At 35.8% G+C, this 24,326-nt stretch overlaps 1 protein-coding gene across 1 annotated transcript in view; it reads left to right on the top strand.

The window, feature by feature from the left end:
* The window catches only part of MYOM2 (myomesin 2), a 67,079-nt gene extending 44,693 nt beyond the window's left edge, over positions 1-22,386 (top strand). The window contains exons 23-36 of the mRNA XM_057372092.1: positions 1,421-1,465; positions 1,943-2,079; positions 5,739-5,883; positions 5,996-6,055; positions 6,864-6,931; positions 10,654-10,767; positions 12,249-12,336; positions 15,393-15,431; positions 16,174-16,279; positions 17,788-17,951; positions 18,278-18,314; positions 18,437-18,459; positions 19,296-19,351; positions 21,309-22,386. Coding sequence (XP_057228075.1) covers positions 1,421-1,465; positions 1,943-2,079; positions 5,739-5,883; positions 5,996-6,055; positions 6,864-6,931; positions 10,654-10,767; positions 12,249-12,336; positions 15,393-15,431; positions 16,174-16,279; positions 17,788-17,951; positions 18,278-18,314; positions 18,437-18,459; positions 19,296-19,351; positions 21,309-21,635 — 1,409 coding nt within the window. The 3' untranslated portion in view covers positions 21,636-22,386. The remainder of the gene's footprint in view (positions 1-1,420; positions 1,466-1,942; positions 2,080-5,738; positions 5,884-5,995; positions 6,056-6,863; positions 6,932-10,653; positions 10,768-12,248; positions 12,337-15,392; positions 15,432-16,173; positions 16,280-17,787; positions 17,952-18,277; positions 18,315-18,436; positions 18,460-19,295; positions 19,352-21,308) is intronic.
* The last annotated feature ends 1,940 nt before the right edge of the window (positions 22,387-24,326 follow it).

Here is a 24,326-nt window from a genome sequence, read left to right on the forward strand (position 1 = left end):
AGACCAGAATACATTGGGTCAAATTATCATTTGGCTTGCATTTATATTAGGTTGTTTTTTTTTATTTCATTGTAGCTATTTTGTTTCATTGGAGTTGCAATTAATTTGTTTCCATCTACTTTGTTTTATTGGGAGATGCTCACATACAAAGCAAAGATGAGAGTRTGCTATTTTACCTAAAATAAAAATTACTTTGGTGCTTTCTCAGGCCTCAGGCAGTGCTTTGCCCAGTCCCTCAAATATGGAAATCCCTCTTCTTCTCAGCCTAACTCATTTAAAGAGAGGAGATGAGACTAAGTGTGAGTCTGATAAAAGGCAGGACTTGTATCACAATGAGAAACATGTCAAACCACCCTTTCCATGCAGGTGTTGAGAAGAAATCCATGTTCAGGAAAAAAAAAAATAGTTCTACAGGATGTGGAAGATTTATAAGATTTATGAGGACTTTTAGTCATTAGTCAGTAACATATTTTATTTTTCCAATGCATTTTATCTTGAGAACTGCCCTTTGGCTTAATTTTGAAGCATCACTCTGAAATCTCTCTGTAGGTCTTGTCACCATCAACTCTCSCTTTAAAGGTTTTTTTTGAAGAAGAACACTGAAGGTGTTTACCATCCCATACTTAGCCTATGTCTTACCTGATCATGTCACTCAAAATTACAATTTTATTTGTACTGGATCCTTGCACAAGTATCAGATTTTGCATCTTAATACTWAAAACCAGTATTTCACTGCCCATTTACTCTCTCAAAAGCTATAAATTCTCCTGTAATTTTGCTAAATCCTCTATTGTGTCATAAATCCATGCTAATTTTTGCTGGTCTTTGCATTATCTGTAAATTTGGATTTGGCAGTAGTGCTCATTTTCCAAATCTTTATTGGCAATGACTATGATAAATAAGATTAGTATGAAAATCTGACAACTGAATTGTAGTTTCTCACACAGTCTTCATGAGGATCTAGTGCACTAATTAGAACTTTCTGTACTGTTTTCAGACTAACCTGCAGTCGATCTTGCTTCCTGCCACTTCGAAACAAGCTTTTCAGGAATAGTGTGAGAAAGGAAGTCAGCAGATAAAAGAACCTTGTACTCTGCTTAGAAGCTATTGCTTGTTTCCCATCTTTCTCATATTGCTATTTTTAAAGTTTAAAATAGATTTTGGCCTTTGTTTAGATTCTCTTGCATAGCAGAGGTACACTAAAATGCATCCAATAGGAGCATTTGCTAAATCCATGCATCAGAATTGAGTTTCCTAAATCTTATTTTTCAGTGATCATTCTCTGAAGAGAGTTGTGTATTTCACATACAAGCTTTAAGGGGACAATTTTCTTGATGCTGATATTTACTTTTGTTGACATTTTTTTGCTGTCTGTATTTTTCAGAATAAATTAACACATTAACATTTTTCTTATTTTCAGAGCTTGAACGTTTGATGGCATTAAGCTATGAAATAAAGAATCCAAGTAAGTTGAAGATCTGAATCTACTGTATGCTTCTAGAAGAAATATAATTGCATACTAATGATTGGGGTTCCAAAAAAATTCTTCCTGAAACAATGGCAACTTCATTTTTCATGGCAGCTTCAATTACCATGGAACACTTTGCTTCCTTATCTTWTAGTTTGTTTAGGATAATATTCATTGACATCGAATAAAATAATGACTTCTAAATGTCTTGAAAGTTTAACTTTGACAATATATTATAGATTGTTACTGGCCAAATCCCTACACAAAGTACAAACAATAAGCTGTAAATTATCTTCTCCCTTTGAAAAATTAATTTRAAAATTAGCCAAAGGCTGCATTAGAGGACTTTTCCCTCAGTAAAATTTATTTGATATCCAGAAATCCATAAATAGTAGAAACTTGCCAATATTTTACTGTGATATTCCTATTTCTCATGAGGTTTCATACATTATTGACTTTTGATTCTTTTTGTAGCAATACCTCTAAAATCAGAATTAGCTTATGAGGTTCTTGACAAAGGAGAAGTTCGTTTCTGGATTCAGGCCGAAAGCTTATCTCCAGATTCTACCTTCAGATTTGTTATTAATGATAAAGAAGTTGAAAATGGTGATGTAAGTACATACTGAGTTTTATATATAAAGTGATTTTGGTTAATAAACCTGCAGGTTTCCATTGTTATCATATAGATTTGGGCCTGGTCTCTTGGCTGTCCTGTGTATGTTGCTCAGTGTCTCTCAGGATGTATCTGATYCTTAATATTCCCCAGCACTGARGTCAGGCTGACAGGCCTGTTGTTCTCCAGATCCTGTAGTTTCTTAATATCRTGTTATTAAGATGTTATAATATCTGAAAAGAAGGCCAATCTTTAACTCAAATCTTTTTTTACAGTATAGAATTCCTGTTGCAGAGTGAGCCTATTCATACTGGAAAAAGTGTGGGACTTTGTTCATTTTCAGTAACTAGAGAACCGACAACCAAACAGGAGAAATTTACACGCGGACCAGTGTTAGGCAGAAATATTTTAGAAAAACAGCTCAAGGAAAAGGCTGCTTCAAGTACAGTTTTGGATTCCAAACCAAGATGACATGCTGTTCCCAAAGACTCTCTGAGGCTTATATGTCTAGTTTTATGCATAATGTGGGAGGCATTTGACAATGCAGCAAAGTTCATAGACTTAAAAGCTTTATACAGCATCCCCTTCTGTTTTTAAGTTTTAGCTTAGAAACTGGGCATTGAACAGCTACATGGAGATGAAAGGTTTTTTATAGCTCTAGGAAGACCTCTCATATTGAGGGGCACAAAAAAGCTCTCAGACTGAGTTGAGAACAAAGCAAGGTCATGCCTGTGCAGGGCAAGAATATTGCTCATCTACAGGCCATAAGCACAGCATTGGAAATACATTTTCCTGGGAGGAATTCATCTCCAGTGCAGCTGTTTGAAAGATTCAATTTATTCCTGAGAATGTAAATCCTGGTTTGGGTCAGAGAAGTTTATCAGCATTTTTACAGAAAAGCAAAGAGCATTTACTTTAATTATGTATTGACAAGTGGAAGAAGAAGTATTTCTGAGTAAAATACTTCTGTTTTTCTTGCTTGAAGAAGTAATAAACCATAGCACTGAAAACCTGAATATTCGTGCTTAAGATGTATTGAAATGACAATACTCTATCTTGGCAATGTTCATGGAAGAGAAGGAGCTATTTTTAGTTCGCATATGTTTTGGAAATGTTGACATCAGAAAGAGTCTTGAAATGAAGCTGCATTATTTCACCTCTTTAATTAGTAACCCACAGGTGACATTTATGTTTGGAGACAGATGATATTTTTGTGGAAAGTCACATAAAAGCCTAATATTTATGATGCCCATAAAATCATTGAACTTAATCTTGCTGCATAATGGCAATAGTTAGAAGCCTAATTGCACTCTAAAACCTGTCTGGAGACTGGGCTACAGTCACTGAACATGTTCAATAGACCATTATGCTGGTGAATTGTGGCCTGATTCCTGACATTGGCTGAAGTGATAAATTTTTCCTGCTAGGTCCTTACAGGGAATTTTTTTGGTAAGATTTCAAAATAAGCTGAAAATGGAATGAACTAAGCCCCAGTTACTCAGCTTTAATTTAAATCTTTTAATATTTTGTTTCTTTTTCCTAAAAGTAGGAACTAAAAAAAAAAAAAAAAAAAAAAAAAAAAAAAAAAAAAAAAAAAAAAAAAAAAAAAAAAAAAAWAAAWTTTTTTTTTTTTTTTTTTTTTTTTTTTTAAAAAAAAAAAAACAAAAACTTTTTTGCCTTTGGCAAAATTTAATTTAATGCTCTCCCTGGGAACTCATGAAGTAAATGCCAGTGTGGTCCTTGACCTCTGTGGGCAAGAGACTGTAAGCAAGGATTTGACTTTTGCTCTTTGAAATTTGCACTTTTTGATARTTTGGGTAAGTTTATTAATGCTCTTTTTAACCTTCTGGACCTATCACCTTAACTCTTGCAGATTAACTCTGTAATCATGAGTAGATTTTCTACTTAATTTCCCTATTAATTTAATCTTGACTTATTCTTTGACATTGTTTCTGTCTTTGCACTATCTATGGGAAATTGCGTGTCCAAATTAACATGCATATCCCTTAACAAATCATTATCCTGATCAATCTGTTGCCTGGTTGCTTTATTAATTCCATATATTTTATTTTTCTTMATTTTTCTGTTATGCCACTAAGATTTAAAATATTTATACATTTGAAAACTCCAGTAATGAATGCTAAATATCGACTGTGTCTGCACTGTTCTTCCCAGCTTGTTATCTGCTCAACAGTGAGTCTGTTTGTGAGGCTGGCCAAGATGTGTCCCTCAAAGCTAAAGCAGATATATCTGTGGGGTCATTCCTACTACTTTTGAATATTAGGGGACTTAGAGGTTCTTTCAATTCAGTAAGATCCTGGAGAGTTTAACAAGTGGCATTTTTATTAGCTTTTTTTTACCTTTCTTCTTTCTTCCCCTTTCCTAAACTTTATCTATCTGTGACCTTAGTGCCATTTAGACAGGCTTATCAAAACATTCCATTTATAAGGCATCATGTCTCCTTTTAACAATATCTATAATAAATTTAAAAGTAACAGGGTCTATAGTAATTCAGTGCAAATAACTCTTTCTAGATGGTGACATTTACTGTTCTGAGCAATAGTGAATGGAACAGTGTGTAAAATCCTTGGCCACATAGTTTACCTAAAAGTATTCCCCAGGTAACGTCCATGGGTTTTTTTTTACTTAGCTTTAGGAACTTGTTAGCCAAGATTCAAAAAACATCACTGTTAGTGGGGGACACGTTCCTCATGGTTGTCACTCTCTGAATAAAAGAGGGTATTACTTAGTAAAACATGGTTGTGACTAAAACAGTAACTGCAAATTCAAAACACATATTTTGCAAAGATTGTCCAATATTTGCTTGCAATTTTCTGTTTCCATGATGATGCTTGCCAATAACTTTGTTTTATGGAATATTTAATAGAAAGCAAACACATAAAGGACACAAAGAGTGAAAAGCATATTTAACTTTGAATTCAAGTCAATATTTGGAGTTTTATGTATTCTGCAAGCACTTAAGTGGGTAACTATATGCTCTGACAGAATTATACCTCTCTTTTGCTGGACCTGGGCGATGCTTCTTGGTTCCCAGAAGCTTTGGAAGGTTTGCACAAGTTGATTTTCTCATGGTCCTTTGCTTTAAGTGTTCTTTGAAAATTACACCTAACATTAAATGGGAAAATCATTATACYCTTCCTCAATAAACTATTTTTAATGAGAAAATAAGATCCACTATTGATTACTACATATGTCTCAGATATTTAGTAGGGATGACTTTTTGGATTTGCTGTGATGAATTTATTTGAAGATCTGCATTTATGTCTAGAAACATAATATTTCCGGTTGTTTCTGGTTTCTGCTAGGAATAGTGCTTCTGCTGAGAAAACCCTTGGGAACTTGAAGCTTTAATGCAGCTAAAGGCTGGCTGTTAGGCTCTTCTTCAAATATGCACAGTGCCATAAACTATTGTTTTCAAATACAAACCAGCTGTATTATGATGACTGGAGGTTTCCAAATGCAGCTGCACACAGAAGTTTCTGTCACYACTGGGAACTTATTGTGCCTCTTTCCTTAGTTTACAATGAAAAGGACATGAAAAAGGTTGACTGTGGAGCAGGAATAGAAATAATAATTAATTCAATAGGACTCATAAGTAATTTACATGATACTAAAGTTCTTATTTGTTTATTTCAGAGGCATAAAATAAATTGTGACCGCTCTAATGGCATTATAGAAATGCTGATGGAAAAATTCACAATTGACAATGAAGGCACCTACACAGTACAGATTCAAGATGGAAAGGCCAAAAACCAGTCTTCATTAGTTCTCATTGGAGACGGTATGCTCACTGAAACATTGAAACTTTGGCTCTGATGAACAAGTGAGCTTCAATTATTCTTTGCAYAATTTTGTGACTAACTCATTTTTCATTCACCTCTTCAAAAATTTAGCATTCAAGGGAGTATTGGCTGAGTCTGAGCTCCAACGAAAAGAATTTCTCAGAAAACAAGGTAAGACAGCAGACTGGTGACTTTTGGCCCAGTTTGTTAATGATTCATCCCTGGTGAATGCTAAGTGCTTACAGCTTCCATTCTTTATTAGAAGATGAGTACATTGTACAGTCTTAGGAGACACTTGATCCCTTGGTGGATCTTGTTTTCCAGCATTGTCAATTTGTGACAGAACCTTCATGAAGTAGAGAAAAAAAATGAAAGTCCTCACAGGAGGGTATCTTTTTTTCAATATTCATGCGAAGGCTCAATATTCTAGGCTCTGATCTAATGAAACTTTTAACTGAATTTAGTTTTAAGCATACATGTTGTCTGTTCAATAAACTTGACCGAAGAGTTAACAGCCAGAACAAGTAGCGCCAGACAAGGGAGATAAAATCTTGACCCTACCTGAATTAGGTATCCAAAACTAATTTTCCCATTCAGCTGCAAGCAATATGAATAATAAATTTATAACAAAYTCTACAACTGTATAGCAACTATTCAACAAATATACATTTAGTTCCTGGAATTTTGCCTGGATAGAAGCCATAGTAAAATAATTTCTCTCACTCACCATTTTACATTTTGGAAAACTACCTGATTTGTACAGAGGTGAGACTCAGGTTTCTAAGCTGTAAAGTAGACACTGAGTCAGTATGATAAAAACTTAATGCAGGATTTTCCTTCTAGTGCATGGGTAGTTGAGGAATTCCCTCTTGTTCTGGCATTAAGGATGTTGTAATTGTCATCCTTTTTCTTTCTTTCACTGGATCTCTCTGATACTCTTCATTCTACAATATTGCTTTAAGATTTTTTTGTTTCTTAGGTCCTCACTTCTCTGAGTTTTTGTGTTGGAAGGTTACAGAGGAATGTGAAGTTTTACTTTCTTGTAAGGTAAGGAAATATACTTGAAATGATTTTTTAGAATGTGTTGATTAAAAATTGAGGTAGGAAAATGTGAAGGATTTGGATACCTTTAAAATCAGAAGTTTCATATGAAAACTTTTTTGTTATTTATAAAATTTTAATATAAAAATTTCTGACTTACTATTCTTTAGCAATAATGTTGATTAAAGCAGAAAGAATTATAGAACATTTCTTAAAATATTATTATGTGGTCCAATTCTTTATAAAATTTGTGAGCCTAAGAATAATTTACATGAAATGTACATCTCTTCCTCAAAAATAGCTGCAAAAAGCCAGAGTTGAAAAACTTTCTTTACCATTTTCTGATCTCTTTAACAAAGCATGTGTTATTTAATCAACTGTAATCAAACATACATTCTAGAATTAAATGCATTTCTAGAATGAAAATTGTAAAACATGATTTTTCAATTATTTTTGGCTAATGACTTTTGAATCTTAARTAATGATAATGTGTATTGATTTCAGTATAACTTCTGCTATAAACATCTTTATATGCCCTTCTGAACAGATACATTTTCATTTGTTTTGCTCTTCTAGAGTGACTAATTAGAAGTCTGAATAGCTAAGTAAATTGAATTCAACAGGCATCAAACTCTTCTTCAGTCTCTTTTGCTGTAATATGGACTCTTTTGTATTAATTTTCTCCTCTTCTTTCGAATAACTTTTGGCTTATAATTAGACTAACTTGAATCATTCATTGAGCAATTTACATGCCCATTTGTGCAATTTTTTTTTTTTTTTTCTTTCTGCTCATTAACTAGGAGACCCTTAACCTCAAGTTATTCCCAGCTGAACTGACCTGGTGCTGAAGCTGCCCCTCCCTGTGCTCCCAGTTTAGGGCTCAGCACTCATTAGCTAACATGGTACCTGTGCTGGTACTGAGCTGCATTGCTGGGGTACTTTATAATCTCCACATGCACGTGCCTCAGGCATGAACCCTGCTTATCCTTTCATTCACATGGGGAATTAAATGTTGCTGAACCAGTTATGCTAGTGTTAATTSTCTACAAATTAATCAGAAATTATACTTCTTTCATTGACTGTCGAGCCTGTTTACACCGCTGAAGATGTGAGAGGCTGAGCATCTGATTATTTGCTTTTCAACAGCATGCTTTTTTTTCCCAAGGTCAGRACATTTTATGTAAATGAAATCTAGGATGTGGGCTGCTTGCACACTCATCATTTTAACTATGCTATTGACCTTATAATGTTTGTTACTGGTAGGATGTGACTGGCCATTAGGTTCACATGGTACTGTTGTTTATGGCTGTTTTACTGATATTTGTACATAGAAAGAGTTTGGAAAACAAAGCCTGGATTTGTCCTTCAAACTCCAGATATCTGACAAACAAGTTTGAAGTGTTGCACTCTGGGCTGTTTCTGTGGTGATAAAAACAATCAAGGGATGACCTCTGCCATCCCAGGCYATACCATAACACTTGACCCAGGTCTCCTTCAGGGTCTCTTTAGTGCTCCTCTGCAAAAACAATTGTTGAGGGGATTTTTACCTCTTCTAAAAGCCTGGGATAATGTGAAGGAAGTATCTGTAAGAGAGGGCATTTTACCTTGACTTAAAGGCAGCAGCATGACACAGAGAAGCTGGGAAAACACATCAGCTGGAAGCTTGTGTAGCGCAGAGTACGCTGACTGCATRATCCAGGCCCATAACAGTAATAATGGACAAATATGGATTGTGTTATAGGAGAGCAGGCCAAATATCAACTCACATACTCCTTATTTTCTATGTGTTTGGACACGATTGACTTTTCATGGACTTAGTTTTTATTTCTGAATTAGCTGGGATTAATGACCATGCTCTTGGTATTGTAGCCCCTCAATGCCAGTAAAACATGGTTGTCCATTTGAAAGATAATTTGATGTTGTTTGCTTTTTTCTTTTTGTTTTGTGTTTATTTTTCTCCACATGTCAGAAACTACTGTCATTTCTCTTCCTGTAATTCTAAATTTCAAACATTCAGAAGCTACTTGCTCTTGCATAAATTTGGCCTGTATTTGTACTGTGTCTGTTAAAAGCAGGAGTTTTGGTGTGTGTCTAAACAGTGAAAAAGTAACATTTCATAGAAAATGTCAACATGAAATGACTTCAGCACTGCAAATTGCATGTGTCTGAAACTCAGTGTATTTATTGTCAGATTGARTGCTAACAGTCTCTGATGAAAAATTGTTGAAAAGCATTAAAGGCTTGTTACTCCAGGCTTTGTTCAAATAAAATTGTCACTCATGTGATAGGACCACAGGAACAGCCACTCTGTAGTTACTGGTAAATGTAAAGTGCCGCTCACTTTTCTCCAGCAAGTCATTGCTTTGGGCCAGCTGGTGATCTCAAATACTGTCAGAGATCCATAGCAACCACGCACGTTATTAAGCAACAATAGATGTGATTAATCTGGGCATGTTTCATAGAGATGTCTAGGATTCAGAAGCCCCTCCATTTGTTTGTCACCTCTACAGAGAGCTTTTATAGGGCTATTCATCTATGGAATGACTTCTGTAATGTAAAAGGGTTAGAAATTGGTACATGTTTTTTTCCTCCAAGCAAGCCACTTGAAAGCTATTGCAGATCTGTATTAAGTTCCAGGCTGCCCTCTAGTCATTTGTTCAGTTGTTTGGTTTTTCTTTAAGGAGTCTTTTTAAAGTTACTGCCTGGGGACTGAGAAATATCTTGCCAGCTTTGTCCTTCTACCAAAACCACACTGACTGGGAATTCAGGCTACACATGAAAATACCATTGCTATTTTATGACTTTTAGAAGGGAATRGGGATAGTGATGTCATATAAACCATAGTGGTTTTGAAAGTGAGGGGAAAAGAATGTATATATTGCCAGAGTTTCTAAAAAGAGCTGCACTTTCAGCTTCTTTGAATTCACAGTTTGGGGTAATTTGTCTGGCAGTATTTTAAGTGTATCCAATACAGATTTTTTATATCAAAATTAGAATGATACTTTAGGTACACCTGTAGTGTATTTATGCATGGTTTCCATGAGCTGTTGCTACTACAATAAAATTCCTGCTTTCAAACAACTGCTCTGCATATRCACTATGTTGTTAAGCCACTTTCTGCTGGGCGAGACTGCAGTCTGTGGGTTTCCTCGGGTCTTAGTATGCCCCACAGAACTCAATGTAGAACGTAAAATAAAAAAGGATTTTGGTGCAGCTCACAATTTTGAAGCCTTGGATGCTTTCAGAATAGTAATTTCAGTTGCTTCCTGCAGCTTAGCCATGAGAGACTTTGCTTAGGTAGCTGGGATAAATCTCCAAATTGGCCAAACACTAAGATGGGTCCTAAGTTCTGTCTTACAACTCTCTGGAGTCACAGAACAAACACAAAATGATAAAGGAGGGTTCAGGAGCTCTAATTTCAAAGATACTTCTACCAACTATCTCTAGACAAACTACAAGCACAGAGCAAAGGTGCAAAACCATTTAAGGGAAGCGATTGCCAGGATTTTCTTTAAGGATTTTACAGGGCTCTGAAGTTGAAACTCTGTGTACTGTGTTGAAAAGAAATACTGTAGGACTAAGATTCGCTTAGTAGGGCTTCATTGAAATTGGTTTTTTACTTAGCTTTATTTGACATCTGTTATAAAAAACGTTKAAAGTACCTGTGTGACTTCCTGCAGTGCAACCCCTTTCCTCAGGACAGGAAATGTGCCTTTTCTGTTGTACAGGTTGCAAACACAAAGAAGGAGACTGATTTCAAGTGGTATAAGGATGGTTCTGGGTTTGATGTTGAGGAGCTGCCTGATCTGCAGAAGGGAGAATGTCACCTCAGTATTCCCAAGGTACTGTATCACCTGCCAATTACAAATTACATCTTCTGCTTGACACACTATAGATTTGCCAGACAAAGCACTAAACCAGCTATCGTGATTTCTTTGAATAGTTGTAGAGAAAAAACATTTCAATTACCTGGTGAATAACTTGCCAGCAAAAAATATCTGGTTTTGTTGTCAGCTCAGAGATTTCATGCTTAAGTTGCTTCAGAGTCCTTGGATGATCTCTATCTCATTCTTTCTTATTACTCCTTAATTTTTCAATTTGTTCAAGCACCTAATTTTTGACAGTGTTTCAGTTTTATTGCCTAAAACGAATGTTTGAAGTTTATGGCTTCCTAAAATTTATCTTTATGCAAATAGGATAGCCCAGCTTCTGTTTGAAACCTCAACTTGCATAGTTCCTGCCTTTGTGAAATGACAAAATCTCCCCAGACTGAGATTATCTGCTTTCAGTAATGTGCWTTCCATCTAATTTATTTATTTATTGGAGTCATATTCTTCTAATTTACATCCTTCATTTCCCTTGAAAGAGAATACTGACTTTCCAGTGGCCTCATTTTTCTTGTGTAAACTTTTTTTGGAAGGGTGGTTTCWGCTTGTCTTGGATTGCTCTTGTTACTTGTCATTCAATTATATGGTACTTGTGCTATGGTTTGTGTGCTCATGGATTTGTGTAAGTCTAAGAAGTAAGTCTTCTCCAATCTATATATAACTCTGTATATTTTCGTTCAGGTTTTAAAAGAAATTAAAACAAAAACCAAAAAAAAAAAAAAAAAAAAAAAAAAAGTAAACTGTAGCCTCCTTCAAAAGGCTCAGGTAGCCAACAAACCATCCCAAACCACAAAAAAACAAACAAACAGAAAACCCAAAAAACAACAAAAAAAAAAAACCAAACCAAAAAACCCAACAAACCAAAAATCCCTACTGCCTTTGATGCAATATCACTGTGATAGATTTCATAATGTAAGCTCTCCAAGGGTAGCGAATTAATTATTTACTTAGCATAGATATAATTTGACTACAGTTGCTGCTTGAATGAAAGCAGCATGAAGGGGTTGATATTAAAGGGTATAGATTTACAGTTATGCTTTACATAATTAAAAAGAATAATCAACTTGGTTGAAGAAAAATTACATTTCTAAAGTTTGTGTATGTTGAAGATACGCTCTATTGCATCTTACTATGGTGCTTGTAATTTCTACTGACCAGGATCAATCCTGTTTGTCTCTTTTGGAACACTTATGCTTTCTAGAGAAAATTGAACTGAAATCAGAACTGGTTTTAGGCTTAAGAACTAAATGCATTTCTGYAAAGCAAAGCATGAACAAGCCATTTGTAGTTTCCATCCCCTTTCTGGTAACATTATTTATCCAGAAGACTGTATAATGTATGTTGTTTTATGTAGAAAATCATGCAGGGGGTGAGCAAATCTAGTACTATCTAGGACTATCCAGTTTGTCAGTAAACATCTCGTGTTTTTCTTGTAGCTGTCTCGCAAAGATGAAGGCGTTTATAAGGCGACGCTGTCAGATGATAGAGGTCAAGATATATCTTCTCTTGAATTATCAGGAACAGGTAATATTCAATTTATTATAATGGAATAATGATCTCCACATGTTCTCCAGAGGTGTCAAAGATCTCTCCTTGCAAATGGCAAATTAGCATAYATTTTTGGCATTCTTTGCATTTCATTCCTCTTATGTTATAGAGACCTGAACTGCAGATCAGCAGTTTAGAAGGGGTGACGCTGGGCACTGTAATGATGAATCTCTAGCACTTTGACAGGCAGGAGATGAAGTATGTTTCTAACCAGACAGGCACTCCATTTTATGTGAGATCATTCTCTCTCAGGCTTGTTAAGCTTTAATACCTGCAAAAAACCTTAAAGCAACAAAGTGCTATATTGATGTGGGACTCTCAGTGGGGACTGAGAGGGCTTTTGATCCTAAATAAAAAAAAAAAATTGATTTGTGGGCTCTTGTCAGCGGGCATCTCAGCCCCACATAGACACTTGCTCACTCTCCTTCAGTGAGGTGGAGGAGAGCACTAGAAGCGGAAAAGTGAGAAAATTCCTGAGTTGAACTAAAGACAGTTTAATAGGTAGAGAAAAAGTTGTCTACACAGGCAAAGCAAACCAAGGAATTCATGCATTGTTTCCTATGGGCAGGCAGGTGTTCAGCCAGCTCTAGTAAAACAGGCCTGCATCACACATAACAGTGATTGAGGAAGACAAACACCATCACTCCAAATGTTCCTCACTTCCTCCTTCTTCCGTCAGCTTTATATACTGAGTCTGAGTATATGGTAAGAAATGTCCATTGGGTCAGTTGTACTCAGCTGTCTTGGCTATGTTTCCTCCTCTTGGTAAGGCARTCTGAGGAGAAGAAATAAAAGACTTCCACATTTTGCAAGCATTGCTCAACAATCACTAAAACATCCCTCTTTTATCAACACTGGTTTARTCACAAATCCAAAACACAGCACCGTAAAGCTGTTATGAAGAAAATTAACTCTATCCCAGGCAAAACCAGTACAATTTCTGTCCCTTATGCCATCCATTTATGCCAGGCTCAGGGCCCACACTTTGCAATATATTCTCATTAATCACCCCCTCCCTTCCTGTCCTTTGATATATACAGATATCATTCCCTTGGTCTATGGATTTGTGTGTGTGAATCCTGACCACTGGAATAAGCAAAAGKTACAGTAGGTGTCTGTCATGTGGTCAGGGGCCCAGCTTCCAGTGATTGTACTTCAGGTATGGCAAAATGTGCAGTGCTTCAAATGCACAGTGAAATGCCTACTTAGACAATGCACAATATCCAATTCTTTGGGTCCAGGAGGCTTTGAAAATGTCAACCAGCAAATCGACAAAATCTGCACTATCAAACCAAACAATGGGCCTCCTGAATGGTGGAGTTAGCCTTGAAGCATAAAGGATAAACAGAGGAGTTTAGCAGGAGCAGGGAAGACTGCATATTCTATGGGGCAGGTTGCTTCAAGCTTACTATGCACTGACATTCAAATGAAGTTAAACACAAATTAGAAAATATAGTCTAAAATACACCTATGAGAGTAATTTAGAAAAGGTTTCATATGATATCAGACATCATGGTGAGATATTGTAATTTTATGTATATTTTACTTCTTTTCTGTAAAAAATGTTGGTTTACTTTGACCCTGAGTTTAGCTCAGTTGGTTAAAGCTTAGTGCTAATAATGCCAAAGGGGTGGGTTTGATCCCTTATGGGCCATTCACTTAAGACTTGGAATTGATGATTCTTGTAGGTCCCTTCTAATTCAGAATGTTCTGTGATTCTGAGTCCATAAAAAACACTGATCTGTTGCCAACATGAGTGAATTTCTCTTAATTTTGAAGAGAGCTTCCCTGGGCTCACCTGCTTGGCTCCCAGCAGCTAGGCCAAAGTGAATCTTGATTCATCCCACCTGCATGGAGACATTTGACCCAAGTAAYGACTATTTTTGGCAGGCTCCTAATAGAAGGGGAAAGTTATGTTAAAAAATTAACTCAGTTTACCAAGGATCTTAACATTCTTTTCAGCAGATAGAGGAAGTACCTTAAATAAGAGGAAAAGATTAATATCAGGCTGAGTTCTTAAGATGTGGTTTACTGCAGAAGGCTGTATTATCAATTGATAGTCTGTCAGGCATTTTTCTTTTGCATAAATTCTGTCCATTATTCTTTCAGAACAATCCCTCCCCCCTCCCCAATTTGGACAGTATGGTTAAAATAACCCTACCTACCTTCTCAGATATCTGTAATATAAGGTGTATATAATATGCAATTCATGTCCTGTGTTAAGGTGTCARTATAAGCACAGTAGAGATGGCAAATACTTATGGAACTGTATCRGGGTTTATTTTAGTGGGGTCAAAAATGTGCACATACAGATCAATACAGCACAAATATATATATAGAAGTAGTATTTTTTTAACTTCATACATTTCTCTGTTTTTTGTATTCATAAAAATTCATCAGCCTGGAATAAGCATCCTTCAGCCTTGACTATACATTCTTCAGACTATGGTGCCTCTTTCTCTTTTGTTCTATCTTACACAGTGTCACTGAATATGATTCTTCTGGTATGAAATGGTTCTCCACTCTTGTGCCCTTGTCTCTGGGGTTCTCTTATTCTACAAATCCATCAGCTCTGTGATATTTCAAAAGCTTGATATGATACTTGCTTTATTTCACTCGCTGTTAAAGGACTTGACTTTTGTCAAATGCCATCCTTCAAGGAGAAGGTGAAACTGTTTTCACCAAGAATTAGATAATTTCTTTTTCACTTACTCTCTGCTTTGAATGTGAACTATTCAGTTTTAATGACTTTTTCTTCTTTTTCCTGGCCTAAGGGAGACAGACAAGGATTTGGCAGCAGACAGCTGACTCCACAAAAGGCCGAGATACTGAGTGATAAAGCACAGAATTCATATGCTATACACAGACAGTTTCCAATTTATCCTGTGCACGTGTTGCAATTTTAATGGTTTTCTTTGCTTAAGGATATGTAGATTTCCCATATTGCTTTAATTAAATGGAACATAACAAAGCTGTATTCTGATTGAATTTTGATGGTACATTTTCTTTCTTTTTTTTTTTCCTTTCTGCAGTTTATGATGATATAATTCTGGCATTGAGTGGAATGAGTGGTAAGTAAATCTTGTCTTGAATTTTCATGTAGGTTTTTTTTTTTNTGAACATTTTTATTTTAAGTGGGAAATCTCTGAGAGTCCTGATGCTTGTATTATTATGGACATGTTATTAAGTTTCTGAAYGGGCTGTTGACCTTGCTAATTGACACTATTAAAAGGGAACGAAGTATTATTCCACTTGGCTTGTTTGGTTTAGATACTGTGAAAATGTTGTAGCAATAATTTCCTTCCTACTTCCGGTTAGGAAGTGATCRTTGTTATAGAGAGAATGAGGTCCTGAATCTGTTCCCAGTGAGAAACTGGGAGTTATTCCACTGAAAGAGCAGGTTTTGCACAAGAATAACATTTTTATGCAATTAGAATAATTACACTATTCTTTCATGGCAATTATATGACTAGACTGTTATTTCATAATGGATCTTGCTAGTCATAATGCTTGTATATGACCATAAAGAAATAAACTCAGACTGAAGTTTCACCTGATACAAATCAGCAGATGTATCAGGATCTGTTTTAGTGGGGACAAAAATGTGCACATACAGATCAATACAGAACAAATATATAAGTAGTATTTTTTTTWATTTTTGAGAGTTATGACAATTGTCTCTATGATACTTGAGAATAATGACCCAGTTCTTGAATTTTCTTTTGTCAAGACAGTACAAATAATCCATTTGATTATTTCCTGTTCATTCCACTGTCTCTCCTATTTGATCCACATATACTCTATTTCATGTAGGTAAGTCAGCCTCTCCACTGAAGATCCTTTGCACTGAGGAAGGAATAAGACTCCAGTGTTTCTTAAAATACTACAATGAAGAAATGAAAGTCAGCTGGTGCCACAGGTAGATGAGAATATATTTTTCAATTTTACTTGAGAAAAAAATGCTGTCTTTATGATTTAGTATTTATTATTTTGTGGCATTCACTTATCAACTGGACATTAACGAATTTCTCTTTTCAGAACAATATTTTCTCATTTAACATAGTACATAAGGTAAATGAAATATTAAAAGGCTTGTCCAACACCCATCAGGAGCCAGTAATAGACAGAAAGAAAGGAATCTACAGTATTGTGTTCCCTTTTTCAATATAAAACTTTGTCTTCCATTGTATTACCTGGTTGGTAAAAARATAGCAAAATGTTTGAGCACAGTTTCCTATTTGGTCTGCCCTTTTTCTAAAGTGGATGAGACTCTCCTCCAGTTCTAGGTGAATACCAAGGATTTGCTCTCACAGATATCCACAGTCTTGCATAGCATGGAATACAATATGAGTCCTAGAGCTAGTATTCATCATCTACTCAGGGCACAGTGGGAAAAATTATATGTAATATTTTCTAATATATAGTAGTTTCTATCCAGGAATCTAATTTGCTAGTCTGAACTCAATGAAGTTGTCTTAAAGAAGGGGAAATGGTGGAAATGCCTTTTCCTCATCAAAATAATTCTAGTTATGGAGTCAAATCAGCTCTGTCTGGCCAAATAAAATGAGTGATCAAGGAGAAGCTAAAACTGACTTAATTTATTACAAATTCCAGCTAAAGATGCTTGGGGAGGAAGAATGAAAAGAAATATTTCTTTAGTTAATGAGTGAAAGAGGAAAATTCTCTTTGAACCATTGAAAGTGGTTTGATTTGCATGCTCCCATTAAATAGTTTTTTCTATTTCCACTCTTTGTGACACASTGTGGACCAGAAGACTGCCTGATCTGCGTCTGCAGAGCCTTTCTTTTTTCATAACTCGGAAGTGATGACAAGTTAATATCATTGATTTTTAAAGAGTTTTTATTAYTTTTCTGCAGTTAAGAAATCTTTTCTTGTTTTTTAAAAAAAATCCCAAACATGTACTTTGACTTGATACAAGAGTAACTTTGCACAAATCTTTTGTTTTCTTAATTGATTTTGTAGTTAATGAAACAAAAGGTGTCTTTCCTTCATCAGAAAAGGTGATTTACCTATAATTGATTTCCTTAGATATTTTATTTCACTGTGTAAGAGGCGTGCAGAACATTTTCACACAGAGTCCTGGGTATGCATGAAGATGTAAGCGTAGCTCTGTGTGAGGAGAGGAGCAGAATGAGTAAAGTGTGAACAAATGAATCTTAAAAATTAAAACTTAAGCTAATATTTTTGAAGGGTTTCATAGCCCCACCAGGAAGCAAAGAGTTTTCTGGGAAAAACTATTATTGAGGCTATTAGTTGCCATTTATCCATAGTTTATGAACAGTATGTTATCATTTGTAACTTTTTGCATATGATAGACAATATAGAGGAAAAGAATGTTCAAAGTTATCTCTATTCGTCTTTTTTTTTTTTTTNTTTTTTTTTTTTTTTTTTTTTTTTTTTTTTCAGAGAATCTAAGATTTCTTCTGGTGAAAAGATGAAGATTGGAGGTGGAGAGGATGTTGCCTGGTTGCAGATATGTGAACCCAGTGAAAAGGATAAGGGGAACTACACCTTTGAAATCTTTGGTGGCAAGGAATCCTACAAACGCACAATTGATCTGTCTGGGCAAGGTATATTTACAAGAACAGATTTATAATGTGCCTTTTCATAGATGATGCAGATTTTACTGGAARTAGTCAGAGTAATGACAGTAAAAAGAGATCGTCTTTGATCAGAACCAGTTGTACTTCATTTTCATAAGTCTTAACGTATTCTTAGTCTTGTATCTTCTTTTAAGCACCAGYTGCATTAGGTTTCAGGGGTCTGGTTTCTCATTGTGCTGCTGTGTAACCTTGTACGGGTTCTAAAAGAGCTATAAGATGCATATGTGTTTGTACTGAGGCCCARGTGCAAGTTCTGTCCATGAAGAATAACCCTCTCAATTGTTTTGTTACAGCTTTTGATGATGCATATGAGGAGTTCCAGCGACTCAAGTAAGTGCTGCATCTTTTGTATTTTAATGCCATAACAACAGTGTCTTCSCTTACAAAAAGTATTTAATTATTAATTTTATCAATAACATTATATGTTTCTCTTTCTTTCTCAACAACTTCAGGGCCGCTGCTTTTGCTGAAAAGAGTAAGTTTATTTTACATTTTATCATTGGTGTTTTGCAATGTGATTGAGTGTTGTTTTTAAGGCACCCATCATGATACGCTGCCATAACTTACTGAGTTCTGAGGCTGYAGAAATCCTCTTTTGGCATAAAATATTGCAAAAACAATAGTAATTAGTGGATTTAGTTGTGTGTAATTCTGATGGAAACCCACTAAACACTCTACATATTTTGCAAACCCCCATTGTATCTTATGTCTGCAGAGATTTGGTGAAGTGTGAATTGTGTGTCATACAAGGAGGTTGAGTCTGACAGCTGCTGAGGATACTGAATGCTGGGAAATATCTATTAAGTAAAAATTGCCTGCTGCTGCCTGTTGTGCACTGCTTGCTGAGACCCAGACAGTGGGGAAGCTTGTTATTGTTAGGAACTGTGGGACTGCTAGAAATGATATCAATTCCATGGTAATGACACCATGCTTCTGCCCACAAACACAGTGGCAGGACAAATTTTCCTTAGATTTTAGATATCTCCAAGAGGCTWAAAGTGCCTTTCTTGCATTGCTCTGGGCCCAAAGCACAAACAGTCAAGCTCAGCAGTAGCTTCAAGATTGTTATATGTATCAATTTAGAAAGCTGAGGCACAATCTCTGCCAAAAAAATTTAAGAAGGCTGTACAATACATTACTCCCCCCCAAACACCACAGATTTGTATTATGCTTTTTTAACAATAACTCAAAAAAAACCCCCMAAAAAACAAGATGCTGTAAGTCATGACAACAAGTTGTAAAATTGTTAAGAAAGGAGTAATTTTGAGGTCTAAACTTTGGACAATCACCATATTTTTCTTCAACTCCTAGATCGTGGTAAAGTCATTGGTGGTTTGCCTGACGTCGTTACTATAATGGATGGGAAGGTAAGGACAGCTTTTGTCATGCTGACCACTGAGAGGTTTACCTTGATGTCAAAAGGGGATGCAGATGATTTCATGAAAACTGAAAGTAGAAGGAGAATAATTTTATTTTTAGTTCAAATCTATAATTTGATAAATTAGAACAGGGCCAAATTATCTGAAATGACTGTGGAATAAGTTTTTAATATTAACTTGTTAAGTTAATATTAAAAGTTTTTAATATTAACTTGTTAAGACTTGATTAATTATTATGATTTAATTATTAATTGCTCTTAAAAGAGGTCACTTTTCAAAGCAGTAGTAATTAAATGTTTCAAAAAGGACGGAAAGAATAAAACTCACACCAAYAGACACAAGGTTAATTTCCCTTAAAAAATTTTGGTTTTGTGTTTGCATCATTACTCCCTTAAGTATTTCATGGTAATTCTAGTTCCTATATGCTATTAGTTAACTTTACCTCCTACGCAATATCACTTCTTCACTCTGTGAGAATACTCCCAGACTTAGCGTATCACGAGATTGTATCCAGAGTGTGCAAATATTCCTTCAGCATTCTGACTTTGGAGGCATGAATTGTGCAAGACCACTTCTACTTGTGAGCATACAGTGCTTACTTACAGTGCTCTACTTGTCAGCATATACTGAAAATTTCTTCCTGTTTTATTTTTACTCTGAGTTGTATCACACCTATTCAGTCAATCAATAGAAACATTGCTCAAAAACATGCAGGTGTCAACACAARTGGACTTTCTCAGCTCCCTCTGGATCAGCATGTGGTGCAACCTGAAGGGGAATGTGGTATATCAGGAAGAATTCCATCAGAAATTGTCAGTTTGGAGTTGCTAACTGCTGTTTTCTTCCYTTATTTTACTTTTTCCTGTTTTGTTTTCCTTTTCTTTCCTAACACAGTGCTGGATATGTTAAATTGTTAAGGTGACTTAGTCACCTAGAACTGAATTTCATGCAGAATGAATTTTCAGCAAAGGTGAACTAAATAAGGACTAACCAATGCAACATCTCAGATGTTTCTTTCATTTTTTTCTGTAATCACTGTACCTAAATACATGAAATTTGCATATACATACATACAGGGTGGTCAAGATGGGGTTCAGCAGTACACCTATTAAAATTTGGAAGAATTATAATGAAAAACTTATAAGCTCCTTAAATCTCAGTTCAGTTGTTGAAAAATACCTAATCTGCCAGGATGGTCCATTATGTAATGTCAACTACTTTCTGAAWATGCTGTACATCCATTTAGCATGTGGCCAGGTTAGATAGGAYTGTGAGCAGCCCTGTCTGGTGGAAAGTGTCCCTGCCTGTGGAAGATGTCCCCCACTATGGCAGGGGGATGGGRAGCAGATGATCTTCAAGGTCCTTGTAACTCAAACCGTTCTATGATTCTAAGAGCACTTTACCAATATTTATGTATTATTTATTCTTCATAAAATATTTCCACTTTACTAGTCAGCAGCACCTGGAGTCGATGTYCAGTGATTCATGTTATGTGTGCTATTTTTAAGTGATTTTTTTTTTTTAATCATCTCAAGCAATAACCTCAGGAGGCCTTGGTCAGAAAAGATTTGCTCAGTTCTCCTCCCTGTTGTGTACAGGGAAGCTTCAAGGATGTTTTTAAAACTATCATTGCCTGARCCTCATGTCAGACTAATGGGTTGTCAGGAGTCTCCTGCAGGCAGGACTGCAATGACAGTCCAACTAACCATCTTCAGACACTGTAACCCCGAGGCTATTACTGTATCACAGTCATCRGTGAGACGGTGGAAAGTCTGAATCAAGAGAAAAAGAAATAATAGGAACTCTACTTTTCAGTCTTCAAGAACATTATACTATGTTTTAGTTTAATTACCAAAGGAAAAAAAATGCCTGAAAGCAATACTGAGAAAATTCTGGTTAAACAAATCTTACTGATCTCAAAATTACTTGTGTTTTCTTCCCTCAGACACTGAATCTGACCTGTACTGTATTTGGAAATCCTGACCCTGAAGTGGTTTGGTTCAAGAATGACAAAGCCTTTGAAATTGATGAGCACTATTCATATGCACTGGAACATGGGAAACACGCCAGTTTAACAATCAARGGAGTGACTTCAGAAGATTCAGGCAAATACAGCATCCATGTCAAGAACAAGTATGGTGGGGAAACAGTGGATGTCACTGTAAGTGTGTACAGACACGGCGAAAAAATGCCTGAAATTAAGCCTGGCCAACTTGCCAAACCCAAGCCAATACCACCATCAGAAGAAGTCCTCAAAACTGAGGCCAAGTGAAGATCCAGTAACAAATGAAGCTTGACACTGTGTTTGACARACAGAATAGAATACATGAGCTGTATTTGAGCTGTTGCCCTGCCAAATTCAATGGTAATGCCAAAAGGGAAACTGAGCTTTTAAGTTTGCTTTAGGGAGGTAGCTGTGCTGTGGTGCTGTACACATCTGCAACAATCTCATTTTGAACGCATGTGATAGAGTAGAACTTGCAAACAGTGAAAAGCCAAATTCCTGCCAGAGGTTCCCGTATGCAATGGCAAGTTTCAAAAACCTACAAGCCTACATTAAACCTTCATTTTCCCCCTTCTCAATCCTCTGAAAAAAAACCCCTGAAACTCCAAGCAGCCCAACAAACCCCTGAGAGCAAATGTCCCATCTGTAAAAGTAGTGAACTGGAATTGGATACTCAGAGATGGTCCTTTTTGTTATGAAGCCTTTGGTCCTGTAAATTTAGTAAACAGTCTTGCTTTAGTAGTGATACTGTTGTTCTATCAAAAGTGTGACTTTATCTTTAGTAGACTTTTACAAATGTTTGCTGTTTACTTGCTGAACCAYAGGTCACATGGTTGTATTTTGTTTTTCCTGCTTTGTGCTAATAAAACTTTAAAAGTCACCTTTGCTACTCACTGCTCCAAATCACACCTAACTAGTTCTATTTTCTCTTTGTCATTGTTTAATTATTGCTTATTGCACAATTTCACAGCTGGTAGCATGCAGACTATCGACTTTCAATAAAGAATGCAAATTATGGTTAATCACAGTCACTGGGTGGCACTTGCAACATTAATTTTACTTTTTACAATACAGGTCAAGCTTAAACAGGCACCAAAAGATACATATACAATTCAGTCACTTAAGATAATTATGTCTTTGATTCTCCTCTCACCGAAATGAACAAGAGAACTCTTGCATGGGTGAACTGATGTTCTTCTAAGCAAAAATTTCAATATATTCTTATTGTGAAACATTCTAATAGGATGGGCTTTGGTGAGATAGCTCACAAATCTGTCATACAGTATGTAATTGGGTGTTTGCAGTGATGTTTCTTTTTTTTGGATCAGGCTCCCTGCTCAATAAAAAACCACCTATGTAGCTGGAAGAACCTTTGCTCTTTGTGAAGCAGCTTCCAGCGAAGAGGTCTGATGGCAAGTGACACTAATGATACACATTGAATGCTGCTCTCTCTTGTGACTCCTTCCAGTCTCTGGGATCAATGGGAGGAAGAGGGAGCACTGTGGGAGACAGGGGAGCTTCGATGAGGGGTCACATGAAGAAATGGCACTGCAAAATCTTCACTGGAGAAACTGGATGAAAGAGTTTGGCACAAGTATACAGACTATAAATTTGTTTCTGGGGTCATTGCTGAAAGCTGATGCGGAGTATTTCGCTCTGAGTTTCAGCTTCTGAACTTAAGTGTGGGAAATACAGAAACAGAAATACAGTTTGTTCTGATTTCTCTCCTCCCCTCCTGCAGCAGACAAACTGAAAAAAAACCACAGGAAAATGGACAGTTTTGGAAAAAAATGTAGGTCTTTTTTTTTTTTTTTTTTTTTTTTTTTTTTTTTTTTTTTTTTTTTTTTTTTTTTTTTTTTTTTTTTTTTTTTTTTTTTTTATTTTCAAAATTTTTTTTTATTTTTTTTTTTTTTTTTTTTTTTTTTTCCTTCTTATTTTTTTTTTCTTTTAAATTTCATTTAAGTGACATAGACTTCTCATTGTTTTGTCTGGTAACCAATTCACTTGAACCAAGACTTTTTTTTGTTTTGGAGAATGATGAAAAGCAGACAAAATGAGAAACCAATTTACAAGCTGTCAGATGCAGTAGGTTGGAGCTAGGTCATCTGGGAGACAGGAGAGCAGCAATCCCCTCCCTCCTCCTTGCCATCCATGTAGATTTGAACCGGAATCTCTGACTACCAAGGGTGGTGCACTAATGCTGAACTTGGTTTGTATTTGCTGCTTCTATGATTCTTTTTTTTTTGTTTTGTTTTGTTTTTTGTTTTGTTTTGTTTTGTTTTGTTTTTTGTTTTTTTAAACTTTACCTGGATGGGTAAATTGACTGAAAAAGAGATTAGACCTAGGCATCCTGCATCTCACATGAGCTTGTTAAATGCTGGATTTCAGGAGTTCTCTCCCTTCCTTGTATTTTATCTTAATTTTCAGTAGTCAAGGAAGGMTTGAGGGCATGGTAGTGTAAACTAGTTCAGAACCTGATGGTTTGAACAAGAAATGATGAGGATTGATTCACTGTAGTTTAAAATTCCCCAAGTAAGGAGCACTGCAAACCTCCTCTGCAACTCATTGATATCTGTGAGTAGTCATGATGAAAAACAACAGGCCAGCTCTGGAAAGGAAACAGCCTTTGATCACACTTTATTAAAAGATGCTTTGATTTTAAATATAAATATTTTTGAAAGATTTTTATACACGGAGCAAACGAACAGAGAATTTGTGTTTAAATACAGCATAAACATCCAGGATTTATGCTGAATGGTGATGAAAAATGATTTTTTTTTTTGTGAAAACTTGTGGCTAGGTATCCAAATTCTGCATCTGGTCATTGAATGAAAGGGTGCAAGAGGGTTGAAGACTGAAGAACATGATATTACCATGAAGCACTTTAGTTAGGAGACGTTAGGAGACTTTAGGACACAAAGAAAAGAAGGATTTATCATCCAGGTATCTGTCAAAATA

Source organism: Malurus melanocephalus, unplaced genomic scaffold (genome assembly GCF_030028575.1).
Source record: "Malurus melanocephalus ecotype Western Australia unplaced genomic scaffold, MMel_1.1 scaffold_6, whole genome shotgun sequence".
In the NCBI taxonomy this organism is placed as follows: domain Eukaryota; kingdom Metazoa; phylum Chordata; class Aves; order Passeriformes; family Maluridae; genus Malurus; species Malurus melanocephalus.